This window comes from Oncorhynchus masou, chromosome 11 (assembly GCF_036934945.1).
Source record: "Oncorhynchus masou masou isolate Uvic2021 chromosome 11, UVic_Omas_1.1, whole genome shotgun sequence".
Lineage (NCBI taxonomy): Eukaryota > Metazoa > Chordata > Actinopteri > Salmoniformes > Salmonidae > Oncorhynchus > Oncorhynchus masou.
The window spans coordinates 4,451,338-4,472,929 of NC_088222.1; the positions used below are offsets into that span (position 1 = coordinate 4,451,338).

The window sequence follows — 21,592 nt, forward strand, 5'->3', positions numbered from 1 at the left end:
ACACTTGGTATTCAGGACAAAAAGTGAATTGTGCTCCCTCATTTTTTGCAGTTTTACTTTTGTGCCTTGTTGCAAACAGGATGCATGTTTTGGAATATTTGTATTCCTTCGTTTTACTCTGTTATTTAGGTTAGTATTGTGGAGTAACTACAATCAAATCAAAGTTTATTTGTCACGTGCGCCGAATACAACAGGTGTAGCAGTGAAATGCTAACTTACAGGTTCTAACAAATAGTGCAAAAAAGGTATTAGGTGAACAATAGGTAAGCAAAGAAATAAAACAACAGTAAAAAGACAGGCTATGTACAGTAGCGAGGCTGTAAACAGTAGAGAGGCTATAAAAGTAGTGAGGCAACATACAGACACCGGTTAGTCAGGCTGATTGAGGTAATATGTCCATGTAGATATGGTTAAAGTGACTATGCATATATGATGAACAGAGAGTAGCAGTAGCGTAAAAGAGGGGTTGGTGGTGGGACACAATGCAGATAGCCCGGATAGCCATTTGCTTACCTGTTCAGGAGACTTATGGCTTTGGGGTAAAATCTGTTGAGAAGCCTTTTTGTCCAACACTTGGCATTCTGGTACCGCTTGCCATGCGGTAGTAGAGAGAACAGTCTATGACTGGGGTGGCTAGGGTCTTTGACGATTTTTAGGGCCTTCCTCTGACACCGCCTGGTGTAGAGGTCCTGGATGGCAGGCAGCTTTGCCCCAGTGATGTACTGGGCCGTACGCACTACCCTCTGAAGTGCCTTGCGGTCGGAGGCCGAGCAATTGCCGTACCAGGTAGTGATGCAACCGGTCAGGATGCTCTCGATGTTGCAGCTGTAGAACCTTTTGAGGATCTCAGGACCCATGCCTAATCTTTTTAGTTTCCTGGGGGAGAATAGGCTTTGTCGTGGCCTCTTCACAACTGTCTTGGTGTGTTTGGACCATTCCAGTTTGTTGTTGATGTGGACACCAAGGAACTTGAAGGTCTCAACCTGCTCCACTACAGCCGAGTCGATGAGAATGGGGGCGTGCTCAGTCCTCCTTTTCCTGTAGTCCACAATCATCTCCTTAGTCTTGGTTACGTTGAGGGATAGGCTGTTATTCTGGCACCACCCGGCCAGGTCTCTGACCTCCTCCCTATAGGCTGTCTCGTCATTGTCGGTGATCAGGCCTACCACTGTTGTGTCAGCTCAAACTTAATGATGGTGTTGGAGTCGTGCCTGGCCATGCAGTCGTGGGTGAACAGGGAGTACAGGAGGGGACTGAGTAAGCACCCCTGGGGAGCTCCAATGTTGAGGATCAGCGTGGCCGATGTGTTGCTACCTAATCTCACCACCTGGGGGCGGCCCGTCAGGATGTCCAGGATCCAGTTGCAGAGGGAGGTGTTTAGTCCCAGGATCCTAAGCTTAGTGATGAGCTTTGAGGGTACTATGGTGTTGAACGCTGCGCTGTAGTCAAAGAATCTCATTCTCACGTAAGTGTTCCTTTTGTCCAGGTGGGAAAGGGCAGTGTGGAGTGCAATAGAGATTGCATTATCTGTGGATCTGTTTGGGCGGTATGCAAATTGGAGTGGGTCTAGGGTTTCTGGGATGATGGTGTTGATGTGAAACATAACCAGCCTTTCAAAGCACTTCAAGGCTACGGACATGAGTGCTACGGGTCGGTAGTCATTTAGGCAGGACTCAATCAGGGACAAGTTGAAAATGTCAGTAAAGACACCTGCCAGTTGGTCAGCACATGCCCGGAGCACACGTCCTGGTAATCCATCTGGCCCCGCAGCCTTGTGTATAAAAAAATGTTCCTGTTTTAAACAAGATATTTTGTCACAAAAAGATGCTCGACTATGCATATGATTGACATTTTTTGAAAGAAAACACTCTGACGTTTTCAAAACTGTAAAGATATTGTCTGTGAGTGCCCCAGAACTAATGCTATAGGCGAAACCAAGATGAAATTTCATACAGGAAATGCCCCAGATTTTGAATGCGCTGTGTTCCAATGTCTCCTTATATGGCTGTGAATACGCAAGGAATGAGCCTACACTTTCTGTCGTTTCCCCAAGGTGTCTGCAGCATTGTGACGTATTTGTAGGCATATCATTGGAAGATTGACCATAAGAGACTACATTTACCAGGTGTCCGCCTGGTGTCCTCCGTCGAAATGATTGCGCAATCTCCAGCTGCATGCACGTTTCCATTTGGTTCAGAAGAGAAAGTCAACTGCCACGAATGATTTATCATCAAAAATATATGTGAAAAACACCTTGAGGATTGATTCTAAACAATGTTTGCCATGTTTCTGTCGATATTATGGAGTTCATTTGGAAAAAAGTTTGCCGTTGTAATGGCTGAATTTTCTGTTTTTTTTCTTAGCCAAACGTGATGAACAAAACGGAGCGATTTCTCCCACACAAATAATCTTTTTGGAAAAACTGAACATTTGCTATCTAACTGAGAGTCTCCTCATTGAAAACATCCGAAGTTCTTCAAAGGTAAATTATTTTATTTGAATGCTTTTCTTGTTTTTGTGAAAATGTTGCCTGCTAAATGCGAGGCTTAATGCTATACTAGCTATCAATACTCTTACACAAATGCTTGTGTAGCTATGGTTGAAAAGCATATTTTGAAAATCTGAGATGACAGTGTTGTTAACAAAAGCCTAAGCATGTGAGCCAATATATTTATTTCATTTCATTTGCGATTTTCAAAAATAGTTAACGTTGCGTTATGCTAATGAGCTTGAGGCTATGATTACGCTCCCGGATACAGGATTGCTCGACGCTAGAGGTTAAAGAGCTTACTCACGTCGGCTATGGAGAGCGTGATCACACAGTCGTCTGGAACAGCTGATGCTCTCATGCATGCCTCAGTGTTGCTTGCATCGAAGCGAGCATAGAAGTGATTTAGCTCGTCTGGTAAGCTCGTGTCACTGGGCAGCTCGCAGCTGTGCTTCCCTTTGTAGTCTGAGCCGGTGTAGTATGATTCAATCTTAGCCCTGTATTGATGCTTTGCCTGTTTGATGGTTAGTCAGAGGGCATAGCAGTATTTCTTATAAGCTTCCGGGTTAGAGTCCCACACCTTTAAAGCGGCAGCTCTACCCTTTAGCTCAGTGCAAATGTTGCCTATAATCCATGGCTTCTGGTTGGGGTATGTACGTACAGTCACTGTGGTGACGACTTCCTCGATGCACTTATTGATAAAACCAGTGACTGATGTGGTGTACTCCTCAATGCCATCGGAAGAATCCCGGAACATGTTCCAGTCTGTGATAGCAAAACAGTCCTGTAGTTTAGCATCTACTTCATCTGACCACTTTTTTTATAGACCGAGTCACTGGTGCTTCCTGCTTTAATTTTTGCTTGTAAGCAGGAATCAGGAGGATAGAGTTGTGATTGGATTTACCAAATGGAGGGCGAGGGAGAGCTTTGTACGCGTCTCTGTGTGTGGAGTACAAGTGAACAAGATTTTTTTCCCCCCTCGTGTTGCTCATTTAACATGTTGATGGAAATTTGGTAGAAATGATTTAAGAGGCATCCGGCTCTTTGTCCTCTGTACCTGCGTCGCCTCCTTTTGCAAATAACGGGATGATGGCACTGTTGGGTGTTTGGAGAATGTCTTCTGCTTCTTGCTTGTTGAAGACAATTCTTTGTCTAATCCGAGGTGAGTGATCGCTCTCCTGATATCCAGTAGCTCTTTGTCTAATCCGAGGTGAGTGATCTCTGTCCTGATATCCAGAAGCTCTTTGTCTAATCCGAGGTGAGTGATCTCTGTCTTGATATCCAGAAGCTCTTTGTCTAATCCGAGGTGAGTGATCGCTGTCCTGATATCCAGAAGCTCTTTGTCTAATCCGAGGTGAGTGATCACTGTCCTGATATCCAGAAGCTCTTTGTCTAATCCGAGGTGAGTGATCACTGTCCTGATATCCAGAAGCTCTTTGTCTAATCCGAGGTGAGTGATCGCTGTCCTGATATCCAGAAACTCTTTGTCTAATCCGAGGTGAGTGATCTCTGATATCCAGAAGCTCTTTGTCTAATCCGAGGTGAGTGAGTCCTGATATCTAGAAGCTCTTTGTCTAATCCGAGGTGAGTGATCTCTGTCCTGATATCCAGAAGCTCTTTGTCTAATCCGAGGTGAGTGATCGCTCTCCTGATATCCAGAAGCTCTTTGTCTAATCCGAGGTGAGTGATCGCTGTCCTGATATCTAGAAGCTCTTTGTCTAATCCGAGGTGAGTGATCTCTGTCCTGATATCCAGAAGCTCTTTGCCTAATCCGAGGTGAGTGATCGCTGTCCTGATATCCAGAAGCTCTTTGTCTAATCCGAGGTGAAGGATCGCTGTCTTGATATCCAGAAGCTCTTTGTCTAATCCGAGGTGAGTGATCGCTGTCCTGATATCCAGAAGCTCTTTGTCTAATCCGAGGTGAGTCCTGTCCTGATATCCAGAAGCTCTTTGTCTAATCCGAGGTGAGTGATCGCTGTCCTGATATCCAGAAGCTCTTTGTCTAATCCGAGGTGAGTGATCGCTGTCCTGATATCCAGAAGCTCTTTGTCTAATCCGAGGTGAAGGATCGCTTTCCTGATATCCAGAAGCTCTGTTTTGCCGTAAGATACGGTTGCAGAAACATTGTGTACAAAATAAGTTACAAATAACGCAAATAAACCCCCACATAATAGCACAATTGGTTGGGCGCCTGTAAAACTGCTGCCATTTCTTCCGGTGCCATTTTGAATGTTGTTGATCCATCCTCAGTTTTCTCCTTTCACAGCCATTAAACTCCATAACTATTTTAAAGTCACCGTTGGCCTCATGGTGAAATCACTGAGTGCTTTCCTTCCTCTAGGGCTGGGTTTCCTAAACTCGGCACACCAAGAGGTGCAAGTTTTAGGTTTTGCCCTACCACTACACAGCTGATTCAAATAATCAACTGATCATCAAGCTTTGATCATTTGAATCAGTTGTGTAGTGTTAGGGCAAAAAAACAAAATGTCTACCACTTGGGGACCGAGGACTGAGTTTGGGAAACGCTGCTCCACGGCAACTGAGTTAGGAAAGATGCCTGTGTCTTTGTAGTGACTGGGTGTATTGATACACCAGCTTAAGTGTAATTCGCTCAAAGGGATATTCAATGTCTGCTTTTTATTTTTTTATTTACCCATCTACCAAATGAAATAAAATAAAATGTTATTGGTCACATACACGTTTTTATCAGATGTTATTGCAGATGAAGCAAAAACGTTTGTGCTTCTAGTTCCAACAGTGCAGTAATATCTAACAAATTACACAACATATACCCAATACACACAAATCTAAGTAGGAATGAATTATGACTATATACATATGGACGAGCGATGTCAGAGCAGAACGAACTAAGGTACAGTAGAATAAAAAACAGTATATACATATGGGATGAGTAAATGCAAGATATGTAAACATTATTAAGTGAATGAGATATCGTGGTATAGTACTATTTTTAAATCTACCAATCGGTGCCCTTCTTTGCGAGGCATCGGAAAACATCCCTGGTCTTTGTGGTTGAATCTGTGTTTGAAATTCACTGCTCGAAATGAGGGACCTTACAGATAATTGTATGTGTGGGGGGTACAGAGATGAGGTAGTCATATAATAATCATGTTAAACACTATTATGGCACACAGAGTCCATGCAACTTATTGTGTGACTTGTTAAATTCATGTTTACTCCTGAACCTTGCCAAAAGATTGCCATAACAAAGGGGTTGAATTCTTATTAACTCAACATTTCAGCTTTTCATTTTTAATTCATTTGTAAAAAAAATATGTATATATATATATATATATATATATATACATATCATTATATATATAACCATATTAATAACCATATTAATAACCATATTATAATTCCACTTTGACATTATGTGCTATTGTGTCTAGGCCAGTGAAAATAAATATCAGCTAAAACAATTTTAACTTGAGGCTGTTAACAACAAAATGTGGAAAAAGTCGAGGGGGTGTGAACACTTTCTGAAGACACGTGTGTCTCTGGACAGATCTCCCCTGTACAAGGGGTCTAATGACCTCAATATAAATAAAGAGTATAAAATGTGCTAGATAACGCAAAAGGGACTCAGCAGAGTAGAGATACATACCTGGAGAGAACCAGTACACCAGACACACAGTAGAGTAGAGATACATACCTGGAGAGAACCAGTACACCAGACACACAGTAGAGTAGAGATACATACCTGGAGAGAACCAGTAGACCAGACACACAGTAGAGTAGAGATACATACCTGGAGAGAACCAGTAGACCAGACACACAGTAGAGTAGAGATACATACCTGGAGAGAACCAGTACACCAGACACACAGTAGAGTAGAGATACATACCTGGAGAGAACCAGTAGACCAGACACACAGTAGAGTAAAGATACATACCTGGAGAGAACCAGTAGACCAGACACACAGTAGAGTAGAGATACATACCTGGAGAGAACCAGTGGACCAGACACACAGTAGAGTAGAGATACATACCCTGAGAGAACCAGTAGACCAGACACACAGTAGAGTAGAGATACATACCTGGAGAGAACCAGTAGACCAGACACACAGTAGAGTAGAGATACATACCTGGAGAGAACCAGTAGACCAGACACACAGTAGAGTAGAGATACATACCTGGAGAGAACCAGTAGACCAGACACACAGTAGAGTAGAGATACATACCTGGGGAGAACCAGTAGACCAGACACAGAGTAGAGTAGAGATGATAACACATGATCCTCCAGCGGTAGGCTGGTAAAGGCTCCAGGGCTAGGGTGTACATCCACACAACGCTGCTGGTCCGAGGTGCTCAGACTGAGGATACAGAGAAGACCAAACCCCTGAGGGTGTCAGAGAGACCCATCAATACACATCTCTTCACAGTCTTCCTGGCTCTGAAAAGTCTCTAATGCACCCTCCCTTTCCCTCCCTGCTTTTCCCACCCCTTTCTTGCTCGCCCCAAAACCCTACCTCTCTTTCCTTTTCCTCTCTGCTCTCCCTCCTTCTTACTCTCTCTCTCTCCTTCTTACTCTCTCCCTCTCTCTCTCCTTCTTACTCTCTCCCTCTCCTTCTTACTCTCTCTCTCTCGCTGCTCACCCTCCTTCTTACTCTCTCTCTCTCCCTCTCTCTCCCTCTCTCCCTCCTTACTCTCTCTCTCTCCCTCTCTCTACTTCTTACTCTCTCTCTCCCCTCTCTCCCTCTCTCTCTCCTTCATACTCTCTCTCTCTCCCTCTCTCCTTCTTACTCCCTCTCTCTCCCTCTCCTTCTTACTCTCTCTCTCCCTCCTTCTTACTCCCTCTCTCTCTGCTCTCCCTCTCTCTTATTCTTACTTCCTCTCTCTCATTCTTACTCCCTTTCATTCATTCTTACTCCCGCTCTCTCACTCTGCTCTCTCTCTCTCTTATTCTTACTCCCTCTCTCTCCTTCTTTCTCTCTCTCTCTGCTTCCCTCATTCTTTGCCCCCTCTCTCTCTCTCTCTCTCTCTCTCTCTCTCTCTCTCTCGTCTCTCTGCCTCTCTCTCTCTCTGGTTCTCTCTCTCTCTTGTCTCTCTGCCTCTCTCTCTCTCTCTCTCGCGTCTCTCTCTCTCTCTCTCTCTCTCGCGTCTCTCTCTCTCTCTCTGCTCTCTCTTTCTTGTCTCTCGCGTCTCTCTCTCTCTCTGCTTCCCTCATTCTTTGCCCCTCTCTCTGCCTCTCTCTCTCTCTCTGGTCTCTCTCTCTCTCTCTCTCTCTCTCTCTCTCTCTCTCTCTCTTGTCTCTCTGCCTCTCTCTCTCTCTCTCTGGTTCTCTCTCTCTCTCTGGTTCTCTCTCTCTCTCGCGTCTCTCTCTCTCTCTCTGCTCTCTCTTTCTTGTCTCTCGCGTCTCTCTCTCTCTCTGCTTCCCTCATTCTTTGCCCCTCTCTCTGCCTCTCTCTCTCTCTCTGGTTCTCTCTCTCTCTCTCTCTCTCTCTCTCTCTCTCTCTCTTGTCTCTCTGCCTCTCTCTCTCTCTCTCTGGTTCTCTCTCTCTCTCTGGTTCTCTCTCTCTCTCGCGTCTCTCTCTCTCTCTCTCTGCTCTCTCTTTCTTGTCTCTCGTGTCTCTCTCTCTGCCTCTCTCTCCAGGCATTGGGAGTTACAGTTCCTTTTCCTGTTTCCTCTTCATGTCAGGATGGGAGGAAAAGAAAAGCCTCCCAGTCTGAACAGAACAATGCCATGATTTTAATTACCATTCCTAGGCTATGTCCCAAACAGCACCCTATCCCCTATTTAGTGCACTATGTTGGACCATAGGACTCTGATGTAAAGTAGTGCACTACATAGGGCATAGGGTTCCATTTTGGGATGTATCCCTAAAGGCCCCTTAGGGAGGGTCCTTAGAACAGTCCTACAGAATAATAATCTGTTAGGGAGTGTCCATTAGAGACCAAAAACATCCTTGGATACAGAGGTTTATATACTGAAACAAAAAAAAATGCAACATGCAACAATTTCAAACATTTTACTGAGTTACATTTCATATAAGGAAATGAGTCAATTTAAATAAATTCATTTAGGTCCCTTAATCTATGGGTCTACGCTGTTGATTGTGACCTGTGGAATGTTGTCCCACTCCTCTTTAATGCCTGTGCTAAGTTGCTGGAAATTGGCGGGAACTGGAACACGCTGTCGTACACATCGATCTAGAGCATCCCAAACAAGCTCAATGGGTGACATGTCTGGTGAGTATACAGGCCATGGAAGAACTGGGACATGTTCAGCCTCCAGGATTTGTGTCCAGATCCTTGTGACATGGGGCCGTGCGTTATCATGCTGAAACATGAGGTGATGGCGACGGATGAATGGTGGGACAATGGGCCTCAGGATCTCGTCAGGCTATCTCTGTGCATTCAAATTGCAATTGATAAAACGCAATTGTGTTCATTGTCTGTAGTTTGTCTGCCCATACCATAATCGCTTGCCCACACTACGCCATACACAGGATCTGCGGTTGTGAGGCCATTTGGATGTACTGCCAAATTCTCTAAAACGACGTTGGAAGCTGTTGATGGTAGAGAAATGAACATTCAATTCTCTGGCAACAGTTCTGGTGGACATTCCTGCAGTCAGCTCCCTTAACATTTTAGATATCTGTGGCATTGTGTTGTGTGACAAACCTGCACATTTTAGAGTGGCCTTGTATTGTCCACAGCACAAGGTGCACCTGTGTAGTGATCATGCTGTTTAATCAGCTTCTTGATATGCCACACCTGTCAGGTGGATGGATTATCTTGGTAAAGGAGAAATGCACACTAAAAGGGACGTTAACAAATTTATGGACAACATTTTAGAGAAATAAGCCTTTTGTTCATGTGAGTAATTTTAGGGATCTTTTATTTCAGCTCATGAAACATGGGACCAACACTTTACATGTTACATGTGTTTATATTTTTGTTCAGTGTATATATATATATACACAGTTGAAGTCAGAGAAGTTTACATGCACCTTAGCGAAATACACTCTAACTCAGTTTTTCACAATTGTGGAGGTCTTGGCTCATTTCTTTTGATTTTACCCATGATGTCAAGCAAAAAGGCACTGAGTTTGAAGGTAGGCCTTGAAATACATCCACAGGTACACCTCCAATTGACACAAATTATGTCATTTAGCCTATCAGAAGCTTCTAAAGTCATGACATCATTTCTGACCCACTGGAATTGTGATACAGTGAATTGTAAGTGAAATAATCTGTCTGTAAACAATTGTTGGAAAATGTACTTGCGTCATGCACAAAGTAGATGTCCTAACCGACTTACCAAAACTATAGTATGTTAACAAGAAATTTGTGAAGTGTTTGAAAAATGAGTTTTAATGACTCCAACCGAAGTGGATGTAAACTTCCGACTTCAACTGTATTTATTTATATACGGTGGCCTATGTTCCCTCAGGAGTAGGTCAATAGTTTCTATATATTTATTTATATACGGTGGCCTATGTTCCATCAGGAGTAGGTCAATAGTTTCTATATATTTATTTATATACGGTGGCCTATGTTCCCTCAGGAGTAGGTCAATAGTTTATGTATATTTATTTATATACGGTGGCCTATGTTCCCTCAGGAGTAGGTCAATAGTTTCTATATATTTATTTATATACGGTGGCCTATGTTCCCTCAGGAGTAGGTCAATAGTTTCTATATATTTATTTATATACGGTGGCCTATGTTCCATCAGGAGTAGGTCAATAGTTTCTATATATTTATTTATATACGGTGGCCTATGTTCCATCAGGAGTAGGTCAATAGTTTCTATATATTTATTTATATACGGTGGCCTATGTTCCCTCAGGAGTAGGTCAATAGTTTATGTGTAAGCAGGAACCGCACTGACTCACTGTGGTTTCCTGACACTCGCAGGTTGCTCTGGCATCCATGGAAACGAAGAGGAGTTGTGTGGAGATACCCAGCTCCGACACCAGGGTAGGGTTAGTAAAAGCTCTCGCAGCCTGTAAATTCAATTTCATTTCAATTTAAAAGCTTTATTGGCATGGGAAACATATGTTTACAATGTTAAAGCAAGTGAAGTAGATAATAAACAATATATATATATAAATATAAATATAAATAATATAAATATATAAATATATGAACTGCAAACTTTACACTTACAAAAAAGTTCCAAAAGAATAAATACATTTTAAATGTCGTATTATGTCTATATGCAGTGTTGTAATAATGTGCAAATAGTTAAAGTACAAATGGTTAATGTACAAAAGGATAAGCATAAATATGGGTTGTATTTACAATGGTGTTTGTTCTTCACTGGTTGCCCTTTTCTTGTGGCAACAAGTCACAAATCTTGCTGCTGGGATGTCACACTGTGGTATTTCACCCAGTAGATATGGGAGTTTATCAAAATTGGGTTTGTTTTTCGAATTCTTTGTGGATCTGTGTAATCTGAGGGAAATATGTGTCTCTAATATGGTCATACGTTGGACAGGAGGTTAGGAAGTGCTGCTCAGTTACAACCTCATTTTGTGGGCAGTGAGCACATCAATATTTTGTAAATGACATCGCCAAAGTCGAGGATTGGTAGGATGGTCAGTTTTACAAGGGTATGTTTGGCAGCACGAGAGAAGGATGCTTTGTTGCGAAATAGGAAGCCAATTCTAGATTTAATTTTGGATTGGAGATGTTTGATATGGGTCTGGAAGGAGAGTTTACAGTCTAACCAGACACCTAAGTATTTGTAGTTGTCCACGTATTCTAAGTCAGAGCCGTCCAGAGTAGTGATGTTGGACAGGCGGGCAGGTGCAGGTAGCGATCGGTTGAAGAGCATGCATGTAGTTTTACTTGTATTTAAGAGCAATTGGAGGCCACGGAAGGAGAGTTGTATGGCATTGAAGCTTGCCTGGAGGGTTGTTAACACAGTGTCCAAAGAAGGGCCAGAAGTATACAGAATGGTGTCGTCTGCGTAGAGGTGGATCAGAGACTCACCAGCAGCAAGAGCGACCTCATTTATGTATACAGAGAAGAGAGTCGGTCCAAGAATTGAACCCTGTGGCACCCCCATAGAGACTGCCAGAGGTCCGGACAGCAGACCCTCCGATTTGACACACTGAACTGAACTGATAGTCACAAACCATTTGTCATTGCTGTTCATTTTATTCGCTTATCTATTTGAGATTTCTCTCCCTGCTAATAAGAGCTCTAGCAGCCTCTCCCCCTGCTAGTAAGAGCTCTAGCAGCCTCCCTCCCCCTGCTAATAAGAGCTCTAGCAGCCTCCCTCTCCCTGCTAATAAGAGCTCTAGCAGCCTCCCTCTCCCTGCTAATAAGAGCTCGAGCAGCCTCCCTCTCCCTGCTAATAAGAGCTCTAGCAGCCTCCCTCTCCCTGCTAATAAGAGCTCTAGCAGCCTCCCTCTCTCTGCTAATAAGAGCTCGAGCAGCCTCCCTCTCCCTGCTAATAAGAGCTCTAGCAGCCTCCCTCTCCCTGCTAATAAGAGCTCTAGCAGCCTCCCTCTCCCTGCTAATAAGAGCTCTAGCAGCCTCTCCCCCTGTTAGTAAGAGCTCTGATTTCTACTGTTAGACACAAGGGCCAATTACCCCAGTCCCTCTGGCAAATAGTCCCTCACCACTATTCCCCCAGCTGTAGCATATAGTCCCTCACCACTATTCCCCCAGCTGTAGCATATAGTCCCTCACCACTATTCCCCCAGCTGTAGCATATAGTCCCTCACCACTATTCCCCCAGCTGTAGCATATAGTCCCTCACCACTATTCACCCAGCTGTAGCATATAGTCCCTCACCACTATTCACAGTATTAACCCAGCTGTAGCATATAGTCCCTCACCACTATTCACCCAGCTGTAGTATATAGTCCCTCACCACTATTAACCCAGCTGTAGCATATAGTCCCTCACCACTATTAACCCAGCTGTAGCATATAGTCCCTCACCACTATTAACCCAGCTGTAGTATATAGTCCCTCACCACTATTCACCCAGCTGTAGCATATAGTCCCTCACCACTATTAACCCAGCTGTAGCATATAGTCCCTCACCACTATTAACCCAGCTGTAGTATATAGTCCCTCACCACTATTAACCCAGCTGTAGCATATAGTCCCTCACCACTATTCACCCAGCTGTAGCATATAGTCCCTCACCACTATTCACCCAGCTGTAGCATATAGTCCCTCACCACTATTCACCCAGCTGTAGCATATAGTCCCTCACCACTATTCACCCAGCTGTAGCATATAGTCCCTCACCACTATTCACCCAGCTGTAGTATATAGTCCCTCACCACTATTCACAGTATTAACCCAGCTGTAGCATATAGTCCCTCACCACTATTCACCCAGCTGTAGTATATAGTCCCTCACCACTATTAACCCAGCTGTAGCATATAGTCCCTCACCACTATTCACCCAGCTGTAGTATATAGTCCCTCACCACTATTAACCCAGCTGTAGCATATAGTCCCTCACCACTATTAACCCAGCTGTAGCATATAGTCCCTCACCACTATTAACCCAGCTGTAGCATATAGTCCCTCACCACTATTAACCCAGCTGTAGCATATAGTCCCTCACCACTATTCCCCCAGCTGTAGCAGATCCCTCACCAGACATGTGTATTGAGTAAGAGCTCCACCCTGATCTCCCCTCGCCACTCTATCAAGCCAGAGTTCAGCTCCCTGACACTGGAAATCCCCTGAGGCATCTGCTGCTCACCCAAACCCAACTGAGGAATGGTGTGTGTGTGTGTGTGTGTGTGTGTGTGTGTGTGTGTGTGTGTGTGTGTGTGTGTGTGTGTGTGTGTGTGTGTGTGTGTGTGTGTGTGTGTGTGTGTGTGTGTGTGTGTGTGTGTGTGTCTGTGTGTCCTGGCTCCTGTCCTGCTCCAGACAGACTAAGGAGGCTCTCTTTCCCCTTGGCCCCCAGGCACGTGCACACATTCACACACAAAGACAAACACACTCGAAGAGTGGTTGGGTGGAGGAACTGGGCTGAGCTGAGGAACACTGGGCAGCACACCATCCTGGCCCTCTGTCTGATAAAGAGGGGAGGAGGAAACCAATAGCCTTAAAACAATAGTGTTATCAGCAGGCTGTGGAGTTCCTGCCCGATGTTAACCCCTACTGACCCAACACTGAGCTGTTACAACCCCTACTGACCCAACACTGAGCTGTTACAACCCCTACTGACCCAACACTGAGCTGTTACAACCCCTACTGACCCAACACTGAGCTGTTACAACCCCTACTGACCCAACACTGAGCTGTTACAACCCCTACTGACCCAACACTGAGCTGTTACAACCCCTACTGACCCAACACTGAGCTGTTACAACCCCTACTGACCCAACACTGAGCTGTTACAACCCCTACTGACCCAACACTGAGCTGTTACAACCCCTACTGACCCAACACTGAGCTGTTACAACCCCTACTGACCCAACACTGAGCTGTTACAACCCCTACTGACCCAACACTGAGCTGTTACAACCCCTACTGACCCAACACTGAGCTGTTACAACCCCTACTGACCCAACACTGAGCTGTTACAACCCCTACTGACCCAACACTGAGCTGTTACAACCCCTACTGACCCAACACTGAGCTGTTACAACCCCTACTGACCCAACACTGAGCTGTTACAACCCCTACTGACCCAACACTGAGCTGTTACAACCCCTACTGACCCAACACTGAGCTGTTACAACCCCTACTGACCCAACACTGAGCTGTTACAACCCCTACTGACCCAACACTGAGCTGTTACAACCCCTACTGACCCAACACTGAGCTGTTACAACCCCTACTGACCCAACACTGAGCTGTTACAACCCCTACTGACCCAACACTGAGCTGTTACAACCCCTACTGACCCAACACTGAGCTGTTACAACCCCTACTGACCCAACACTGAGCTGTTACAACCCCCACTGGCCCAACACTGAGCTGTTACAACCCCTACTGACCCAACACTGAGCTGTTACAACCCCTACTGACCCAACACTGAGCTGTTACAACCCCTACTGACCCAACACTGAGCTGTTACAACCCCTACTGACCCAACACTGAGCTGTTACAACCCCTACTGACCCAACACTGAGCTGTTACAACCCCTACTGACCCAACACTGAGCTGTTACAACCCCTACTGACCCAACACTGAGCTGTTACAACCCCTACTGACCCAACACTGAGCTGTTACAACCCCTACTGACCCAACACTGAGCTGTTACAACCCCTACTGACCCAACACTGAGCTGTTACAACCCCTACTGACCCAACACTGAGCTGTTACAACCCCTACTGACCCAACACTGAGCTGTTACAACCCCTACTGACCCAACACTGAGCTGTTACAACCCCTACTGACCCAACACTGAGCTGTTACAACCCCTACTGACCCAACACTGAGCTGTTACAACCCCTACTGTCCCAACACTGAGCTGTTACAACCCCTACTGACCCAACACTGAGCTGTTACAACCCCTACTGACCCAACACTGAGGTGTTACAACCCCTACTGACCCAACACTGAGCTGTTACAACCCCTACTGACCCAACACTGAGCTGCTACAACAGGGGACTGACATGTTAACCCCTACTGACCCACCACTGAGCTGTTACAACCCCTACTGACCCAACACTGAGCTGTTACAACCCTACTGACCCAACACTGACTGACCCAACACAGCTGTTACACCCCTACTGACCCAACACTGAGCTGTTACAACAGGGGACTGACATGTTAACCTCTACTGACAAAACACTGAGCTGTTACAACCCCTACTGACCCAACACTGAGCTGTTACAACCCCTACTGACCCAACACTGAGCTGTTACAACAGGGGACTGACAACCCCTACTGACCCACCACTGAGCTGTTACAACCCCTACTGACCCAACACTGAGCTGTTACAACTACTGAGGGGACTGACATGTTAACCCCTACTGACCCACCACTGAGCTGTTACAACCCCTACTGACCCAACACTGAGCTGTTACAACAGGGGACTACATGTTAACCCCTACTGACCCAACACTGAGCTGTTACAACCCTTACTGACCCAACACTGAGCTGTTTGACATGTTAACCCCTACTGACCCAACACTGAGCTGTTACAACCCCTACTGACCCAACACTGAGCTGTTACAACCCCTACTGACCCAACACTGAGCTGCTACAACAGGGGACTGACATGTTAACCCCTACTGACCCAACACTGAGCTGTTACAACCCCTACTGACCCAACACTGAGCTGTTACAACCCCTACTGACCCAACACTGAGCTGCTACAACAGGGGACTGACATGTTAACCCCTACTGACCCACCACTGAGCTGTTACAACCCCTACTGACCCAACACTGAGCTGTTACAACCCCTACTGACCCAACACTGAGCTGTTACAACCCCTACTGACCCAACACTGAGCTGTTACAACAGGGGACTGACCCAACATGCTTAACCCCTACTGACCCAACACTGAGCTGTTACAACCCCTACTGACCCAACACTGAGCTGTTCCAACCCCTACTGACCCAACACTGAGCTGTTACAACCCCTACTGACCCAACACTGAGCTGTTACAACCCCTCCTGACCCAACACTGAGCTGTTTACAACCCCTCCTGACCCAACACTGAGCTGTTTACAACCGCTTCTGACCCAACACTGAGCTGTTACAACCCCTACTGACCCAACACTGAGCTGTTACAACCCCTACTGACCCAACACTGAGCTGTTTACAACCCCTACTGACCCAACACTGAGCTGTTACAACCCCTACTGACCCAACACTGAGCTGTTACAACCCCTACTGACCCAACACTGAGCTGTTACAACCCCTACTGACCCAACACTGAGCTGTTTACAACCCCTACTGACCCAACACTGAGCTGTTACAACCCCTACTGACCCAACACTGAGCTGTTACAACCCCTACTGACCCAACACTGAGCTGTTACAACCCCTACTGACCCAACACTGAGCTGTTACAACCCCTACTGACCCAACACTGAGCTGTATTTACAACCCCTACTGACCCAACACTGAGTGTTCTGTTACAACCCCTATTCTGACCCAACACTTTTGAGCTGTATTTTACTTTATTAAAACCCCTACTGACCCAACACTGAGCTGTTACAACTGTTTCTCTACTGACCCAACACTGAGCTGTTACAACCCCTACTGACCCAACACTGAGCTGTTTGACATGTTAACCCCTACTGACCCAACACTGAGCTGTTACAACCCTACTGACCCAACACTGAGCTGTTACAACCCCTACTGACCCAACACTGAGCTGTTACAACCCCTACTGACCCAACACTGAGCTGTTACAACCCCTACTGACCCAACACTGAGCTGTTACAACCCCTTCTGACCCAACACTGAGCTGTTTACAACCCCTACTGACCCAACACTGAGCTGTTACAAGCCCTTCTGACCCAACACTGAGCTGTTACAAGCCCTTCTGACCCAACACTGAGCTGTTACAAACCCTACTGACCCAACACTGAGCTGCTACAACCCCTACTGACCCAACACTGAGCTGCTACAACCCCTACTGACCCAACACTGAGCTGTTACAACCCCTACTGACCCAACACTGAGCTGTTACAACCCCTACTGACCCAACACTGAGCTGTTACAACCCCTACTGACCCAACACTGAGCTGTTACAACCCCTACTGACCCAACACTGAGCTGTTACAACCACCACTGACCCAAGACTGAGCTGTTTACAACCCCTACTGACCCAACACTGAGCTGTTACAACCACCACTGACCCAACACTGAGCTGTTACAACAGGGGACTGACCCAACACTGAGCTGTTACAACCTCTACTGACCCAACACTGAGCTGTTACAACTACTGACCCAACACTGAGCTGTTACAACCCCTACTGACCCAACACTGAGCTGTTACAACCACCACTGACCCAACACTGAGCTGTTACAACCCCTACTGACCCAACACTGAGCTGTTACAACACTGGGGACTGACATGTTAACCCCTACTGACCCAACACTGAGCTGTTACAACCCCTACTGACCCAACACTGAGCTGTTACAACACTGGGGACTGAGCTATTAACCCTACTGACCCAACACTGAGCTGTTACAACCCCTACTGACCCAACACTGAGCTGTTACAACAGGGGACTGACATGTTAACCCCTACTGACCCAACACTGAGCTGTTACAACCCCTACTGACCCAACACTGAGCTGTTACAACCCCTACTGACCCAACACTGAGCTGTTACAACCCCTACTGACCCAACACTGAGCTGTTACAACCCCTACTGACCCAACACTGAGCTGTTACAACCCCTACTGACCCAACACTGAGCTGTTACAACCCCTACTGACCCAACACTGAGCTGTTACAACCCCTACTGACCCAACACTGAGCTGTTACAACCCCTACTGACCCAACACTGAGCTGTTACAACCCCTACTGACCCAACACTGAGCTGTTACAACCCCTACTGACCCAACACTGAGCTGTTACAACCCCTACTGACCCAACACTGAGCTGTTACAACCCCTACTGACCCAACACTGAGCTGTTACAACAGGGGAACCCCTACTGACCCAACACTGAGCTGTTACAACCCCTACTGACCCAACACTGAGCTGTTACAACCCCTACTGACCCAACACTGAGCTGTTACAACCCCTACTGACCCAACACTGAGCTGTTACAACCCCTACTGACCCAACACTGAGCTGTTACAACCCCTACTGACCCAACACTGAGGTGTTACAACCCCTACTGACCCAACACTGAGCTGTTACAACCCCTACTGACCCAACACTGAGCTGTTACAACCCCTACTGACCCAACACTGAGCTGTCACAACCCCTACTGACCGAACACTGAGCTGTTACAACAGGGGACTGACATATTAACCTCTACTGACCCAACACTGAGCTGTCACAACCCCTACTGACCGAACACTGAGCTGTTACAACAGGGGACTGACATGTTAACCTCTACTGACCCAACACTGAGCTGTTACAACCCCTACTGACCCAACACTGAGCTGTTACAACCCCTACTGACCCAACACTGAGCTGTTCACAACCCCTACTGACCCAACACTGAGCTGTTACAACCCCTACTGACCCAACACTGAGCTGTTCACAACCTCTACTGACCCAACACTGAGCTGTTCACAACCCCTACTGACCCAACACTGAGCTGTTACAACCCCTACTGACCCAACACTGAGCTGTTACAACCCCTACTGACCCAACACTGAGCTGTTACAACCCCTACTGACCCAACACTGAGCTGTTACAACCCCTACTGACCCAACACTGAGCTGTTACAACCCCTACTGACCCAACACTGAGCTGTTACAACCCCTACTGACCCAACACTGAGCTGTTACAACCCCTACTGACCCAACACTGAGCTGTTACAACCCCTACTGACCCAACACTGAGCTGTTACAACCCCTACTGACCCAACACTGAGCTGTTACAACCCCTACTGACCCAACACTGAGCTGTTACAACCCCTACTGACCCAACACTGAGCTGTTACAACCCCTACTGACCCAACACTGAGGTGTTACAACCCCTACTGACCCAACACTGAGCTGTTACAGCCCCTACTGACCCAACACTGAGCTGTTACAACCACTACTGACCCAACACTGAGCTGTTACAACCCCTACTGACCCAACACTGAGCTGTCACAACCCCACTGACCCAACACTGAGCTGTTACAACACTGGGGACTGAGCATGTTAACCCCTACTGACCCAACACTGAGCTGTTACAACCCCTACTGACCCAACACTGAGCTGTTACAACCCCTACTGACCCAACACTGAGCTGTTACAACCCCTACTGACCCAACACTGAGCTGTTACAACCCCTACTGACCCAACACTGAGCTGTTACAACCCCTACTGACCCAACACTGAGCTGTTACAACAGGGGACTGACATGTTAACCCCTACTGACCCACCACTGAGCTGTTACAACCCCTACTGACCCAACACTGAGCTGTTACAACAGGGGACTGACATGTTAACCCCTACTGACCCACCACTGAGCTGTTACAACCCCTACTGACCCAACACTGAGCTGTTACAACCCCTACTGACCCAACACTGAGCTGTTTGACATGTTAACCCTACTGACCCAACACTGAGCTGTTACAACTACTGACCCAACACTGAGCTGTTAACCCCTACTGACACAACACTGAGCTGTTACAACAGGGGACTGACATGTTAACCCCTACTGACCCAACACTGAGCTGTTAGAACCCCTACTGACCCAACACTGAGCTGTTACAACCCCTACTGACCCAACACTGAGCTGTTACAACCCCTACTGACCCAACACTGAGCTGTTACAACCCCTACTGACCCAACACTGAGCTGTTACAACCCCTACTGACCCAACACTGAGCTGTTTACAACCCCTACTGACCCAACACTGAGCTGTTACAACCCCTACTGACCCAACACTGAGCTGCTACAACAGGGGACTGACATGTTAACCCCTACTGACCCAACACTGAGCTGTTTACAACCCTACTGACCCAACACTGAGCTGCTGAGCTGCTACAACAGGGGACTGACATATTAACCTCTACTGACCCAACACTGAGCTATTACAACCCCTACTGACCCAACACTGAGTTACAACCCCTACTGACCCAACACTTACAACAGGGGACTGACATGTTAACCCCTACTGACCCAACACTGAGCTGTTACAACCCCTACTGACCCAACACTGAGCTGTTACAACCCCTACTGACCCAACACTGAGCTGTTACAACCCCTACTGACCCAACACTGAGCTGTTACAACCCCTACTGACCCAACACTGAGCTGTTAACCCCTACTGACCCAACACTGAGCTGTTACAACCCCTACTGACCCAACACTGAGCTGTTACAACCCCTACTGACCCAACACTGAGCTGTTACAACCCCTACTGACCCAACACTGAGCTGTTACAACCCCTACTGACCCAACACTGAGCTGTTACAACCCCTACTGACCCAACACTGAGCTGTTACAACCCCTACTGACCCAACACTGAGCTGTTACAACCCCTACTGACCCAACACTGAGCTGTTACAACCCCTACTGACCCAACACTGAGCTGTTACAACCCCTACTGACCGAACACTGAGCTGTTACAACAGGGGACTGACATGTTAACCTCTACTGACCCAACACTGAGCTGTTACAACCACTACTGACCCAACACTGAGCTGTTACAACAGGGGACTGACATGTTAACCTCTACTGACCCAACACTGAGCTGTTACAACCACTACTGACCCAACACTGAGCTGTTACAACCCCTACTGACCCAACACTGAGCTGTTACAACCCCTACTGACCCAACACTGAGCTGTTACAACCCCTACTGACCCAACACTGAGCTGTTACAACCCCTACTGACCCAACACTGAGCTGTTACAACCCCTACTGACCCAACACTGAGCTGTTCACAACCCCTACTGACCCAACACTGAGCTGTTCACAACCCCTACTGACCCAACACTGAGCGGAGACTGTTACAACCCTACTGACCCAACACTGAGCTGTTACAACCCCCTACTGACCCAACACTGAGCTGTTACAACCCCTACTGACCCAACACTGAGCTGTTACAACCCCTACTGACCCAACACTGAGCTGTTACAACCCCTACTGACCCAACACTGAGCTGTTACAACCCCTACTGACCCAACACTGAGCTGTTACAACCCCTACTGACCCAACACTGAGCTGTTACAAACCCTACTGACCCAACACTGAGCTGTTACAACCCCTACTGACCCAACACTGAGCTGTTACAACCCCTACTGACACAACACTGAGGTGTTACAACCCCTACTGACCCAACACTGAGCTGTTACAACCCCTACTGACCCAACACTGAGCTGTTACAACCCCTACTGACCCAACACTGAGCTGTTACAACCCCTACTGACCCAACACTGAGCTGTTCACAACCCCTACTGACCCAACACTGAGCTGTTACAACCCCTACTGACCCAACACTGAGCTGCTACAACCCCTACTGACCCAACACTGAGCTGTTACAACCCCTACTGACCCAACACTGAGCTGCT

General features: G+C 46.7%; 1 protein-coding gene across 3 annotated transcripts in view; it reads right to left on the minus strand.

Annotated features, from left to right (window-relative positions):
* The window catches only part of LOC135548041 (angiopoietin-1 receptor-like), a 76,327-nt gene extending 69,400 nt beyond the window's left edge, over positions 1 to 6,927 (minus strand). For 2 of the 3 annotated variants that reach the window (XM_064977237.1, XM_064977236.1), the window contains exon 1: positions 6,693 to 6,927. In XM_064977237.1, coding sequence (XP_064833309.1) covers positions 6,693 to 6,792 — 100 coding nt within the window. In that variant the 5' untranslated portion in view covers positions 6,793 to 6,927. Of the gene's footprint in view, positions 1 to 6,212; positions 6,249 to 6,692 lie in introns of those variants that run through there. The other variant, XM_064977238.1, reaches the window with a different exon arrangement.
* Positions 6,928 to 21,592: the final 14,665 nt, after the last annotated feature.